This window comes from Sebastes fasciatus, chromosome 13, assembly GCF_043250625.1.
Source record: "Sebastes fasciatus isolate fSebFas1 chromosome 13, fSebFas1.pri, whole genome shotgun sequence".
NCBI classification, from domain to species: domain Eukaryota; kingdom Metazoa; phylum Chordata; class Actinopteri; order Perciformes; family Sebastidae; genus Sebastes; species Sebastes fasciatus.
This window is the reverse complement of record NC_133807.1, coordinates 11508288-11523518: the sequence shown is the minus strand read 5'-3', so window position 1 is coordinate 11523518 and position 15231 is coordinate 11508288. Positions and strand designations below refer to the sequence as shown.

Genomic DNA, 15231 nt, shown 5'->3' with positions numbered 1-15231 from the left:
AATATAAATATATCTTCTGACCAAACTGGTATTATCAAAAATATATTTTACAGTACAGTACTTGAGAAAATGACATGTACTTAGTTACATTCCACCACTGCTGATTTACATGTAATGTGCATGCAGAGTTTCTCAGCTCCATAGAGCTGTGAATAAACATACATTGTTAGAGAGGCTACTACATTTTGTTGTGTTCAGTGTTGACAGTTATTTGTGCTTTGACTGTTTCCACCATGAACCTATACACCACTTTCCCTGAAGTCACGTGGTTTCGGGTAAATCATGTGTTGAGGCAGTCTTACTTTCACTTTCACGTTTGTCATCACTGATTTACAAGTCATGTGCATGCGGAGCTCTCAGCTCCGTAACCCTATCACACCACACCAGATGTTTTTAAGAGCAGGAAGGAGGGGTTTGTGAGGGGCAGACCCAGAATCAGTTCTCTATTGGAGACAGGATAACTTTCTGTCAAAGCAGCCTCATCCACACAGACCAGGCAGAGCTAAAGAGACACGGAACAAAAGGTGAGTTTAAACTATGTACTGTTTTGTGTCCATACTTAAAATCTGAGCATGTAGAGTTTTTATAACAACTTCAGTTTGATGTAGTGATATTTCTTGATAAGTCTTTGCTGCGTGTGGAAGACGTTTTTTTAAGAGTGCTTGCACACAAACACACACACACACACACACACACATACACCCCTAAAACCTTAAAACCTTAAAGGCAGGGTTGACGATATTATCCAGTATACACTATTTGTTATATTAGTTGAAATGGTCTTTACACCCTGACAACGATCCATTACTTATGAGCTCTGAAAAATGGACCGGAAAAGAGCTGTTTACCAATCACTGTCCTCTTGGAAAGAACCAATCAGATGCCTCCCTGCCTCCCTGCTCGTGCTCTACCCTTGGCGTGCACCAGCCTGAACTCAAAGCGCGTCGCCGCCACAAGTTTACTGGAGAATGGAAGAGAAAACTCATCCAAAAGCAGCACTGCCGCGGTTACTTGTCATGAGGTAGCGTTGTTGAGTTGAGGTCCTCTCTCCACTCTATGTGTGTGTGAAGTAGTTCCGATGCGGCGCTGCTCGTGCATGTGTGTGTGTTGGGGCGTTGCCTTGGAAGGAGTCCCGAGGGGAAGGGGAGGGGGGGGGTTTAGACGGAGCTCCTGAGGCGATGCTACTTTCAAATGATGCAAGCTTTCCAACATCGTTGACCCTATCTTCAACTTTAAAACAAGTTTTAACCATCAAACTATTTCTTTGAAGTAGCTAGTGGGGACCGGGCAACATGTCCTCATAATATGAAAACCACTACACTTAGACTTGTGTGTGTGTGTGTATATATATATTATTCATACATTTTACTGTATATATATATATATATATATATATAATATATATAATATTATGACATAATTGTGTGTGTATATATATATACATACATACACACATATACATACATATATAATATATATAAATATATGTATATACTGTATATATATATTATATATAAAAATATATATATAATATACTGTATATATTATATACATACATATATATAATATAAGTATGTATGTACATGTGTATGTATGTATATATATATATACACACACAATTAAGTCATAATATTACGAGAAAAAAAAGTTGTGATATTTCAAGAATAATAGAAAAGGTTGCTATAAATCATACGTGCATGTTTTATCATTTCCATAGAGTATTACAGTTATATTGATTTGTACAAAGTTCACTGCAGTGTGACGTCTTTCCTCTGACCTGCAGCTCTGTGTCGCTGTCTCTGCTTCCCCCTCCCTTATACACACACCTTTGCTCTGTTAGATTCTGGCGGCCTTTCACGTCATCATGACTGAGCTTTAGTTAAATTAACTTTATTTCTAAAATGATGACTTTTTTTCTTTAAATTCATGACTTTATCCTCATTTTTACAACATTTTTCTCAAAATATTCTGACTTTATTCTCGAAATCTCAAAGAACACAGATATGTGGGATATAATTTGAATGTGCAGAACGTTTTTGAACATGAGCAGAAATATTGCTTAAACACATATATGAACTGTTAAAGTCCAGGGGTTTATAAATTAATTAAAATTAATTTATCATTGATGTGAATAGGTGCCACATGTAGGCTACATTTAAAGAGGTTACTTCCCCCCAAAGAAGACATAAAAGAGGATGGAAGTGTAAATCATACCTATGTGTGTGTTGACTCAAGTTGATCTTCTGTACAGGAGAATAAATATTTGAAAGTAATACAGAACGCCTGAGAGCCTGACTGCATTATATTACATTATATTTTGAATTGTCACCTGCCGCCTGAATTTTGTGTTTTTTGCCGGAGTAAAGATGGGGTGTTTCAATGTTACTTGGTAAAGATAATACTATGATTTCCCTCCATTAGTCATTTTCAAAAAAATACTTGTCATGTTCGCTCATCATGTAATTATATTTATGACAAAATATAAAGAAATTAATGCAGGAAAAAATGCAATATCTGCAACATTCCACCAGCAGCAAAATCATCAGGATGTTCCACAAAATGTTTTATGTGCAAGATTTAGTGCTTTTATTTATCCTCTCAAATAATTAGCTCAATCAGCGTGAATGGTAATGTGCCTTTGCAGTAATAGTGTATGTTGTATTTGTCTCAATGGTTTCGTCATAGGCCTACAGCACGACTCTGTAAAGATGAAGAGCAGATAAAATGGATGAAGACAACAATGACAACACAGCAGCAGGAGGAGGACTGTCTGTAACCAAGTCTGTACCATCAGCAGCCAACGAGACAGGTAATATTTGAAACAAGAATTGATGTACAGTAACATTCATTTTATAGATTATGTTTCAGTTGAGTTTCAAACACTGAGGAAGTATTAAAACATATCAAACTCATCATGTGAATGTGAGAATTAATTATATACTTTTATTTTGTCATTGAGTTTGTGTGAACTCCGTATAACTTTGACAATGCTGCTTCATTGATTACTGCAGTGTAACATACTAATGTCGTTCTCTGTTTATTTTGTTTCAGTGATACCTGAACTCACACTTGTGTTAATTGGTGACGCAAATTCTATTGAGATTGGATCAAAAAACATCTTAATAGACCATGACGAGCAAACAAATGTGGAACAGTTTTCAACCAAACTGTATGATTTGTGTGGTCGGCACATCTCTGTCATTAACATGCTTGGTCTACAAAATATCGACAAATTCCCATTGAATCAGGAAATCCATGCCTTTCTCTTACTGGTACCGCATGGTCTACATAGCAGCCATTACAGTTCAGGAGTGCAGTGGTTAGAAAAAGCTTTTGGGAAAGGATCACTTGCTTATGTAATGACAGTTGTGACTCATGAGTCAGATGAAACATGTGAAGGTGCATTGACAGACCTGAACGCCAACAGCAGTTTTGTTGAAAAAAGATATCACACATGTACAAAAAGTATGATGGATGAAAGAGAGATAATAGCTCTGCTGGAAAAAATAGACGTCATGGTTTCTGAAAATGGTCACCACGGCTACAGTGGAGTGATGTGTGGTAAAAATAGAGGGAAGAAAGAACACCTGGACCACAAATCCCACAAAGAAGAGAGGATCAATACCTCAGTGTTTCAGCAAAATCAAACAAGTGAGGTTTTAATCTTTAATGTGTATTCACAGATTACACCAATAGAGGGTGGAAATTGACAAAATCAAAATTAAGTAAATGACTGGATATGTAAATTGATAAATAAATATGTAATGAAATGTACCAAAAGTAACATCATTTAACTTAGTTTTAATCCCCCGATCTACTATTCTATTTAATTTTTCCCATTTATTTATTTATTTTTGATATATTTTTTTGTTTAACATCATTTCTTTATGTATTTACTAATTATTAAATTGTATTATTTATTTATTTATTTGTGCATGATTTTCCCTTTGCATTTCCCCCCATTTATACCCCCTGACTTATTTTTTGATGTATTCATTTCTTTATATATTTCTTTAAGCATTTCTGCTTCATTATGCAAATTAGGTGGTTTTCATTCAACGTGGGTCATGGGGTCAACTTTTCACCTATTGGTTGATCGAGAGCATAAATTGAGTATAGAGTGCTCCAGGGATGACGTATTTTTGTTGGCCAACCAGGAAGTTAGCATCGCCTCGGGTTCCCTTGACAAAAAGCCAATGGGATTTTCCCATTGGCTTTTGGATTATTGCAGAAAATAAACTCTGTGGCAAACACACATTTATAATACTTACACATTTTGTAACGTAAGATAATCTCCACAAATGAACACCACTTTTATGATTTTTGAAGAATGAATGCAATCGCCAGACGTAAAACGCTAACGTTAGGCTATAAATGAACTACAGCATGGTTGCATGAGCGCAAGTATACACAACAAGGCTATAAAGGTGGACGAGTTGGCGTGATGACATTTTGTAGTCTCATTTAGCCACTTTTTAGCAACCGCCTCAAATCCATGAGTGAGGTATTTATTGATGTATTTTATGTCGTAGAACAAAACGTTAAAATCTCTTTGAGTTTGTGTAAACCACAGACCTTATATCAGGCATCTTACTAAAAACCCATTAAAAGAAACCTTTTGACTTCCAGACGAGGGAACCAGAAGTGCTAAAATGCGAACTCATTTCCGGGTTTTAGGACTCATTCCTGTAGCACTCTATGTGCTAGCTAGCTAACTAACTAACTCTGTCTGCACCAACTCCAGTCTTCATTCCTGCTGCTGCTCCGACCGCTACAGGTGTGCAAATCAAACGATAGCTAGCATATAATTGATCCATGCACTCTGACCCCATGGCACACGTTGAATGACAGCCCCCTCATTTGCATAATGAAGTAGAAATGAAGAATATGCAAAATAAATAAATGTATAAAGAAAAGAATACAGAAATATATAAGTTTGGAGGAATAAATATGGGGCAAAATGCAAAGGGAAAATCATGCAGAACTAAATAATAAAATAAATACATAAATCAATACATACAATTTAATAATGAATAATTCAATTTAAAGTAAAAGGATAAATGGAAAAATAAATGAATAATAGGGAAAATTAAATACAATATTAGAAAGGAGAATTAATACACAGTTAAATCGATAAAGAAGCAAATTTAAACAAAAAAAAATTATTCTGTCACATTTGATCAATTCATGAATTTCTACATTTATCTATTTATTTATGTTTTAGTACATTTAAAGGGACTGTTTGTAACTTTTTACAGGTATAAATCTACCGGGTCGGGATCCCATGCGCGCTCGCGTGTGGCTACGCTGTTCAGACCGCTCCTCTGCCTGCCTGCACTGACACAACGCGTTCTCGCTCCACCTCACGTTCATGCGCGCACACTACACACTGCAGAAGAGTTAGTAGCTCTGAGAATATCTAGTGAATGTACAGTGGACGTTTGTGGAGAAATAAATGCTGCAGCTCCTCCGGACCAACAGAGGTTTTCCGTGTCTTGTGAAGTGACGGGGCTCCGCAGCGAGAAACGTTATCGTCTCCGACCGGGTACCGGTGTCTCCCTCCGGCCGCGGTTGGGAGGCTGAGCCAGGAAAAGCCAACACTAGGATCAGCACTGATTCATGGAGACACCTTCGTCTGGTCAGCTAACATTACTGCCAAGCAGGTGAAATATAGAGTGATATTGTGGTTTTAGCTGACGTGTGTCGCCTCACTGTTTTGATCGATGCTCGTTCATGTCTATTTAGAGCGAGCAAGCGCGAGCCCGACGCTGCCTTTGTTGACTTAACGGCCACATGTGTCGCTATTAACAAGCATTTCTGAAAGTTACAAATAGTCCCTTTAATGGCATATTTATTTATTTATCGAGTCATTTATTTACTTTTGATTTTGGCAGGTTCTGTCCTCCATATGCACCTATACTGCTTCATAAAAATAAAATGGTCAGAACTTAAATTAGAAATACATCAAAGCTTTGACTTTTAATCTTTTAAAGCAGGCAGATATTTGAGCATGAGAGTATAGTAGTAATAATTGTTCTGAAACATAAAATACAATAGCTTTAGGTTAATAGGTTTTAATGCACAAATCTTGATTCTCCAGTTGAATAAATTAAAATTAATCATTCATTTCTGGGGAAACAACGCTTTTTTTAATACCTATTTAGTGATCAATGTTGCTGAACAGGGTGGTTCCAAGGTTTGCTTACAGGTTGTGAAAGATTGAATGAGACATAATCTATTATGAAAACCAAGTGATCTTTTTTAACTTTACCTAAATGGTTTGGGGTGTCTTTATATTACCAACCGTGTCAGATAAATCCATTAGGTTATGAGGACCCTGTACAATTTATAGGCATCATCCTGCAACTGTCAAGTCTCTAATATCACAGTACAACCAAAATCACATCACATAAGTTACATAACTAACCGGAAATGTATAGCCCAACGTGCAAAAAGAAAAAAAAACTAAACAATAAAATTTCTAGATTATTTCAATATTTTCTTTTTACAGTAAAACTTCAATGTTTTTTTTGCTGGCCTGAAGAGGGTGCTATTATGTCATTGCAACCCTGATAAAATAATCTGCAGAAATAAATGAAACTCAACACAGACAAATTGCTAATATAATGAAAGTAAGATGTAAAAAAGTAATAGTGTTATTTCTAAACCTTGATCTTGTGCAATCTGCTTTTTTCTTTCATTATGCTGCAGTAGAAGATATGGAGGTGGATGCAGCTGAAATCAAGGTATGCTCAATAGGGGAAGTCTTGGCTTCGAAGAAGAAGCATGACAAATCTGATCTGTTAAATACAAAGCAAACTGAGCTCGATGAAATATAAACAAAACTACAGTCAGCAACTTTTGGCTTGCAGCACATCTTTAGAGAAATGGGACGCATCTATGAAGCCCATGCATCTCTGACAAGAGAGTTTTTGTTTTGTCAGTTTTGGGCGTACAGAGCAGTGGAAAATCAACAATGCTGAATGCCATGTTTGGGTTACAGTTTGCAGTGAGTGCTGGCAGGTGCACCAAGGGGGCCTTCATGCAGCTGGTCAAAGTGTCAGAAGAGATCAAGAAAGACTCAGTTTGACTACGTCCTAGCGGTGGACACGGAAGGACTGTCAGTAACAACAAAAGGAATGACAACTTACTTTGATGATGACAGAGATGAAGAAATGTTGGTTCAGTGGCGAGGACGATTTGAAAGCAAAATCAAGGAGTTTCATGATGAGCAAGTGAGAGCAGTTAAAAGAAGACTGGATGAAGTTATCCAGCAGAAGAATGCTTGTAAAAAGCTAGATTATAAGAAGACAGAGTTTGAGAACAAGCTGCTACAAAAGAGCAAAGAGCTCGCTCATCGATTAAAGGACAAGGCAAAAGATGAAGAGGAACTTAAAAAGCACTTTGACTCTGTTTGGAGTGGCGGGGTTAGTGAACTAACTGCAGATACAAAACCTATTGAGGACATCAACTATGAAGAAGATCAGTCAACTATCTTTCAGGAGATTGGGTTTGAATGGTCTCTCATAGCTGAATGCGAAAGCAGTGGCTAATTCGAAAAAAAAATGTCAGAGGTTGGAGATTACATTCATTATGTATCTCTCAGCAAGCACAGAGATCTGTGTAAGATAGGCCAACATAAGGTTATAAGGTTAGTGAAGAACAGGATTGTTAGAGGTGTTAAGTTGTTAAGGTGAGATGCAGAGAGTGTCACCTAAAACAATGCGGACAGGTGTATGACTGGTTCTGTACAGTCATAATGTGGTGTCCTAAGCTAGTGTTGTGCGCTAGTGATCTCTAAACAAGATACTACCAAGGAGTTGGTCCAAATGTACTTGTAAAGTTGGACAGTGGTGTCTGAGTTGAGTTTTTGCTGTTGCTAACAAACTCAAGTTTTTCTTAGTAACTTCAAAAGAGGAAATGAAAATTAAGGCACCGTTATCTAGCGTCAGTCTCACTGTTAGCTAGGTGTAGCTAGTACCGTGGGAAGGTAACTCTGGATCTCTCGTGCTTAACTCGTGGCTCGGCTGTAACGCTCCAGGTAGCCAGAGGCAGAGAGGCACTCAGAGTAGCTATCACTGTCTGCTAGATTATGTCCATGTTCTGAATCTTGTTCAGAGTCTGAAATGTGGTCAGAGATGCTGTGGTCGTCGTCAGACCGGTCACGCCAATTCTGGGACAGAATTTCAGCGTATGGCTTTCTAACACTTCTGTTGTGTGAATGCCTATCTCTATGCAAATGGGGAGCATGGCAGTTACGCTCAGTGTCCTTATGCAACCTCTTGTGATCCCCGTTCGACCTGTTGTGAAGGTGGTCTTTTGAGGTGGCAGATCTGCTTGACACGTTAGTGTTTGAGCTGGTGGGCTCAGTTAATTTGCCCCCCCTTTTGGAAATGACCAGAGTTTCCCAAGCTATCTGTGTCATCTTCCTTATCTCACACAGTGAGGGGTTACCCTCATGCGTCCTGAGTACGACGTATGTGCGTACGCAGGGATGCAGATTCTGCAGAAACAAGGACTTGAAGGAGTTTTCTTCTAAGCCTGGCGCATTCTTACCTTGGAAGTATGCATGCCTTAAACGTTTGTAGTAATCTCTAGGATTCTCACTACGTGAATGTTTAATTTGAAGGGCTGCAAACATCGCTGAGGTCTCGTCAGCTGTGGAAGAGAATTCTTCTATCAGTGCATGACGAAGCTCACTATAGTCATTTCTGACACTGGGAGGTTGTGACTGTATAAACTTGTGCACAGCTTTAGAGCTGTTTTTCCACACAAGTTTAACTTTCTCCCTTTGGGTGGCGTGTGTTAAGTCAATTAGATTGTGATCTAATTTCTTAAAATAGTCATCAATGTGTTGATCACAGTTGTCTGGATCAAAACATTCAATGTCTTTGGCTAAAAACTCCAGCACTTCATGGCGGAGACCATGGGGGGTCCTTTCTGCTGAAGGCAAGACTAAATTAGCATTACAATGCACTGGTGCATCACATGCTAAAGTTCTCTCTGGCTGAGAAGCAGAGGCTGAACAGCTGTCATCACCCTTGTGACAGAGTGGAAAGGAGGCTGAGCAGGCTGAACTTTTGGAGGGAGGAGCACAGAGGAAAGTGTCATGTCTCTTTGGCTGAGAAGAACATGTGGCAGGATATCTTCTTGAAGATAAACTACATGTGTCTTCACTGTCAGTTTCAGAACAATAGGAAGTCAGGTAGCTGTTTACTCTTTCTCTCAGTGGAGGTTGAGGAGCTGACTTCATTCCCAAGGACTTTGAGTCGGTTGGAAATCTTTCACTTCTGAGTGGAGAGGGAGTTAACCTCTCATCAAGTGAGGAGATTGAATCTGAGTAGCCAGAATCACAGTGACTGACAGACTGTGGTGGGGCGAGATGTTCTAATCTAAGCCCTAACAATTTTTCTTTGTGTTGACAAAGATCTAACTCTGCTGAATGCAGGTCTTCTAAGTAACGCATGGCTTTCTTATTAGCTGTCTGAACTTCATGGAGGAGATCAGCACTTTGTGTTCTTAGGCTATCTACCTCTTTTTCCAGGGCTGCTTTACTCTGAATGGCAAGACTGGTCTGCCTGTGAAAAATCAGAAGTAAGCATTTTAACAATGAATCTTTGGATGCGGTCTGCGCATCAAACCTGTCTGTGAGGAGCAATTCCATTTCTTTCCTGCACTCACTGAAACTCAACCTGCTGATGAGTTCAGGGCAGCCAGGGTTTAGGCTCTGTGCTAGGGAAGAAATAAAAAGCTCTACACAGGGGTTCTCCATTGTTAAACCTGGAATGGAGGGTGAAACTAAACAGGATGTCTAGCAGAAAACCAAACAATGTTGTTGGCTATGGTGTTGCGTTGGAAGACACCTTGTGGTGTAGCTTGGGAGGTACACGAGCCTAACAACAATGCACTGGCCTACACTATGGGGGGTAGCTCCCTGTGGAGGAGGGGACCAACTAGTGGCTCTAGTGGGCATCAACAAAAGGCGCCAGTAAAGTAAACAAAGGTTTACAAAATAAGTTTGCTTACACACAACATGCACTAACTGAGATGCAGGGCAGTTACAGTTGTGATCTTGTCTCTTAAAGGTGACTCAACCTGGAACATGTGGAAGTAACAGCTAGGTTGCAAACTTATATCACAGGGCTGGTAGCACACTGTGGCTCTTATCTTAACTCAGGCTGTGGAATGCTTGGCAGTTACACAGCCAGGTACAAGCCCTCTATGTTACACAGGGCCGGTGGCACGCTGTGTCATTAAAGGAACACTTAGATTAACAGCAAAATATGACGACTAGACCAGATTGCATTGAATACTTGGTATTCAAATGCTGAACCAAAATTCTTTCAAGGTCTACAGCGTAGGTCAACTTGAATTAGCGGCACAAGCAAATTATTAAAATTAACACTATAAAGGCTTAAACTTTAAAGTGTTAATACTCAAAATCTCTCAAATAAACAATTCCAACCACAATGTACTTGTTTAAAAGTACAGCTGGACTTCTACTCCTGTGGAAGACTAGTGGTGTAGAATGTAAACACTTTTGGTTTGTTTAGAAGTGGAATATGAAATTTTTGTTTTTGACCAAAAATGATGCTGAAAATTAATATTGCACAATTATGAACACTTGCCAACAAGAATAATATGCCTCACACGGGGCACCATTATGTAGGGATTCTACTGTAACAGGTTTTGGTTATTAGCAAGTTAATTAATAAATAATAATAGAATTATTAATATTAATAAAGATTATCAATAAACATCAATAATAAACGGGGCACCACCCTGGAATCAGGGACCAATGACCAAAACGTTAATATAGTCTCATTATATATGCTAAACTATCAATTTGGAACGTTGATTAATAATTAAATTAATAACTATAACCAAAATAGATAGTAAAGGTTGAAGGATATCGGAGTTCTTGACATAGCAGAGGTTGGCATTATTCACTCTTGTGCAACATTAAAGAGACCAGCATGTATATTCCACAAACATTTATTTACAAGATAATAAAGGTTTAAAACACAATATTAATCTAACTAAATAACTAAACTAAACAAACCAAACACAGTGTGTAAGCATGTGTATGTGTGTGTGTGTGTGTGTGTGTGTGTGTGTGTGTGTGTGTGAGAGAGAGAGAGAGAGAGAGAGAGAGAGGGGGGGGGGAGGCTTCTTGTCTCAGGTTGTCTGTATGGCCTACGGACAAAATGGCGAGCACTGTGAAACTACAAAGATGGCGGAATCAAAGATGGCCGCCAGCATATCACCACATGACCTCTTTGTTCTTCTGAGCACATGTGCTCAAGAAGGACAGAGAGGGGGGTGGGTGGGGTGATGTGGGGTTAAGATTATCTGAAGCTGTATGTTTGTGATTAACTAATTCACAGTTTCTGTATGTGATCTTAATGTGTGTTAGATATGCAGTGGGTTAGAAAAGATGGTTAGTTTGCATGCAAGACCTTGTCTATGTGAAGCATAAACTAAACACATCAGATGTGGCGACGCCACCTACCCAAATATCAAATACAGATGAATCACCACAGTCAAACTAAATGAATAACATTAAACCAAATCAATACAAGTACATTCTAGAAATCAACGTTGAACAGTCTTGCTCAGCCCTGTGCGATTGCTAACTAAGGTAAGCCCAGTACGTTACTGATCCATGGAAGAAAAGGGTTTGTGATTCCATGGGTTAAAGTTGTGGTTCCAAGTCAAAGAGGTCGTCTTTGGTTAGCTTGGTGCTAACTTCTTTGCGGTTGCTGCTTGAAGTTAGCTGGTGAAAAGGGCAGGCTCTCGCGTCTTCTGCCTTTTGGTTCCTTGTGTCTTATGACTGTTTCCTAACAGAACATAGAATCAGAGAGCAGAGCTGCTTCCGGTCTGGAGCGCAGCAGCTCACCTCTCGCAGGTCAAGAGAGATGAGGAGATGAGCAGAAAGAGGAGGAACGAAGACATTCCTCTGGTTTTGTTCTCGGTGATTTTCACACCTAGGTGTGAATGCTAGAGTAGCCAATGAGGACTGAGCTGAGTCCACAGTCAAGGATCATGTTACTGAGTTCATGAGGTCACTGTTTCTGCCACCCGAAATGGCAGGTCCCTACAAGATCCTTCATTGATGATGTTGAAAAACAGTCCCTTGATGCAATCAAGAGCAAACCTGTAGCTACAAGAGGCTACAAATCCACTTTCTTGCAGGAAGTGGCCAACCGTGAAAGAAAAGGTGACTCTGAATTTGAATCAAAGAGGGAATATGCTCTGAAGAAGGAGTTTACAGTTGATCTCATACTGTATGTGTTTCACAGAGCAGGGAGTTGGCTTTCAGAGTCCCACAAGAAATTCAAAGGGAACAACGATGCACTCACTTATGTAGAAAGCAAGAAAATGCAATATTATAACATTTTCAGAAGCTTCTGCAAAGGAAACTCGTCTGCTGTTGTGCTTGGAGAACTGATCTGTGAGAAACTGAAAAGTTCCACTGTTGAGGCCGTTTGTAACAAGACTGCCATTGATCTTGCTGGAGAGATGAAGTGCAGTTTCCCAGCATTCAGTGGGAACAGGCTGAACTTGGAGAAACACATGTTGGAGTCGCTCGCAGAGAAAGAGGACTTTGATGGTTTTATCACCTACATCCGACACCCAAGGAGACAAGTTGAGACGTTTATAAGAGAGGAAGTACAGAAATACATCTTCACAGACAACAAAGATGAAGCACGGAACATACTCAAGAAAAATAATGAAGACATCAAAAATCTTGTGAGTCAAGCTTTGTTTACTGCAACAGAGAAAGTCGAAACCCAGAGAGTAGACCTCGACATGTGGATGGAGGAATTTTCCAGTTTGCTAAAAGGTAAACTAAGACTCAACACCATCTGTTGTTAAAACTTCAGTGACGTAAACAGTTTCGACTTTCTTAAAGAAGAGATAGAGAAAGGTCTTGAATGCGTCATAATGGAAGTAAGCAGACTCTCATTGGATAAAATGGAGGAATTCATGATGATGCCTGATCAAATCCTCATTGATCAGCTCTGTAACTGCTGCTGGGTAACATGCCCATTCTGTGCAGCTGTTTGTACCAACACACTGGAAGATCACAGTCCTGACAAACACAACGTCCCATTTCATCGACCTGCTGGGATCGATGGATGGCACACTAGAGGCACAGTGGAACTGGTCACCAATTTCTGTACAACATCAGTTGCATGTGATAGATGTTTCTATCCGCATCATTATTCAGTATGCTTCATTGTTTCACCTTCATTAATGATCATCATTAGAACAACTTTTGTTTTCGACCTATATGTAAGTCATCACATTTGAAGTCTCACCTAAATAAAGACTTCCAATCTTCAAAGCTGAAGTTAGGAACTCTGTATACTGTTTTACCTTGCTTTTATTTTTGCAGTACTCTGCTGTACTTGTACTCAATTGGAGCATCACTGTGTGACATTGATCTTGAGTGTTGTACGTTTATCTTGTTGCTGTTTTCTTGGCTTATACTACTGAAAACATTCTTAATCTCAAATGCTCTAACAAGGTGAACTAAATGAAATCCCCTGTGTTCTTAGTGTGATCCAGTGAGAGGACCTGGTGATGATGAACACTCAAAGAATGATGACAACACAGGAGGAGAGTCTGAAATCACGTCTGTATCATCTGCGAACAATGAGAAAGGTAACATTTTAATGAAAAAGAACACAAGTCCAACATCTCAGACTAGATCACTTTTTTGTTTTACGGTCAGTTTCTGCAAAGTCTGGATAACTTTGAATAAAAAGTTAAAATATTTTTTGCAGACAAGATTCGTCTTTTGGAAAAGTGAACTTTGTGAATCTATACATCGTTTTTGCAGATAAATCCAGTTAATCTGAAATGCTAAACTGACCAAAACCAACTTATTTTATGTTTGATACTATTATCTGCTTGTTGTTACATTACCCTGCAGGAGACGAGCTGGAGGAGAGTGCAGCTGAAACAGAGGTAAAGGTGAGATATTTTGGTCCTCAGTAGTCATTGTCATACAGAAGCATTTCTTTTTTTTAATGCTACCTATTTTTTCTGAAGTTAAGTCAAGTTTTAGCACTAACACCTGAACCTTCAGCAGAAGATTGGAGCTGTTTGAATTGTTAGTTTAGACTTGAACAGAGTTTGACCCCATGAGCCATCTGGTTGGACACATGGATGAGTTGACAACAGTTGCAGCAGAGTTTAATTTCTTCTTACTAAACCACGAACCTGCTTGCATTTAGTTTGTACATATTGTTTTCTCTTCTATTTTTGGTTTTATTGTACTCTGAATTGGTGTACCACTGTGTATTTTTGATCATGTTCTTAATCACAATGGTTAGAACCTGGTTAACTAAATGTCATATAAAATCGCCCATTTTATTAGTGTGGTCCAGTGAATAGTGCCGAACACTCAGACAAGGATGACGAGAGAACAAGAGTGGGAGGAGAGTCTGAAATCAAATCTGTATTATCATCTGCAACCAATGAGAAAGGTAACATTTTAAAGATATTTTTCATTGTAACAGATATTTACAGTAAAATTATATTTCATATTCAATGGTGTCAATAAAATAGGGAACTAACTAACTGTGATATTTGTTGGCTTTGACCCTTCAACAGGAGAGGCTGATGGAGTTAAAGAGCTCAGCAATGAAAGCAGCAGTAACATGAGTGAGCGGTCCATGGAGGAGAGTGATGCAGAGAAGGACACAAGTTCATCATCTCAGACCGTTTCAACAGTTACCAAAGAACGTGAGAATTACATTTTCTTTTATTGTTGTATTACATTTCTGCAAAATCTGGATAATTATAATCAAAATAAAACACATATTATGTCTATTTGGTGTAGAGGACATACATCATGTTGAACAATGCACTTTTTAATATATACAAAGAAACTATGCAGATAAATCTTCTATACTTGGAATGGTTAACTGACCCGAAACCTTTTATTTAATTCTTGACTCTCCAATCTGCTTGTTGTTACATTACCCTGCAGGAGACGAGCTGGAGGACAGTGCAGCTGAAACGGAGGTAAAGTTGAGATATTGTAGACCTCAGTAGTCATTGTCATACAGCAGTGTCTTTTTTAATGATGCCTATTTTTCAGGTCAAGTTTTAGCTGAAGATTGGAGCTGTTTGCATTGTCAGTTTAGACTTGAATAGAGTTTGACTCCATGAACCATCTGGTTGGACACATGGATGAGTTGAAAATACTTGCATAAG

The 15231-nt window shown here is 38.8% G+C and overlaps 1 protein-coding gene across 2 annotated transcripts in view; it reads left to right on the top strand.

Annotated features, from left to right (window-relative positions):
- Positions 1-318: 318 nt before the first annotated feature.
- Positions 319-15231, top strand: part of LOC141780289 (interferon-induced very large GTPase 1-like) — an 86163-nt gene continuing 71250 nt past the window's right edge. The window contains exons 1-8 of one of the 2 annotated variants that reach the window (XM_074655446.1): positions 397-524; positions 2686-2809; positions 6712-6746; positions 13566-13671; positions 13943-13977; positions 14390-14498; positions 14626-14757; positions 15005-15039. In XM_074655446.1, the coding sequence (XP_074511547.1) occupies positions 2725-2809; positions 6712-6746; positions 13566-13671; positions 13943-13977; positions 14390-14498; positions 14626-14757; positions 15005-15039 (537 nt within the window). In that variant the 5' untranslated portion in view covers positions 397-524; positions 2686-2724. Of the gene's footprint in view, positions 525-2685; positions 2810-6711; positions 6851-13565; positions 13672-13942; positions 13984-14389; positions 14499-14625; positions 14758-15004; positions 15040-15231 lie in introns of both variants that reach the window. The other variant, XM_074655447.1, reaches the window with a different exon arrangement.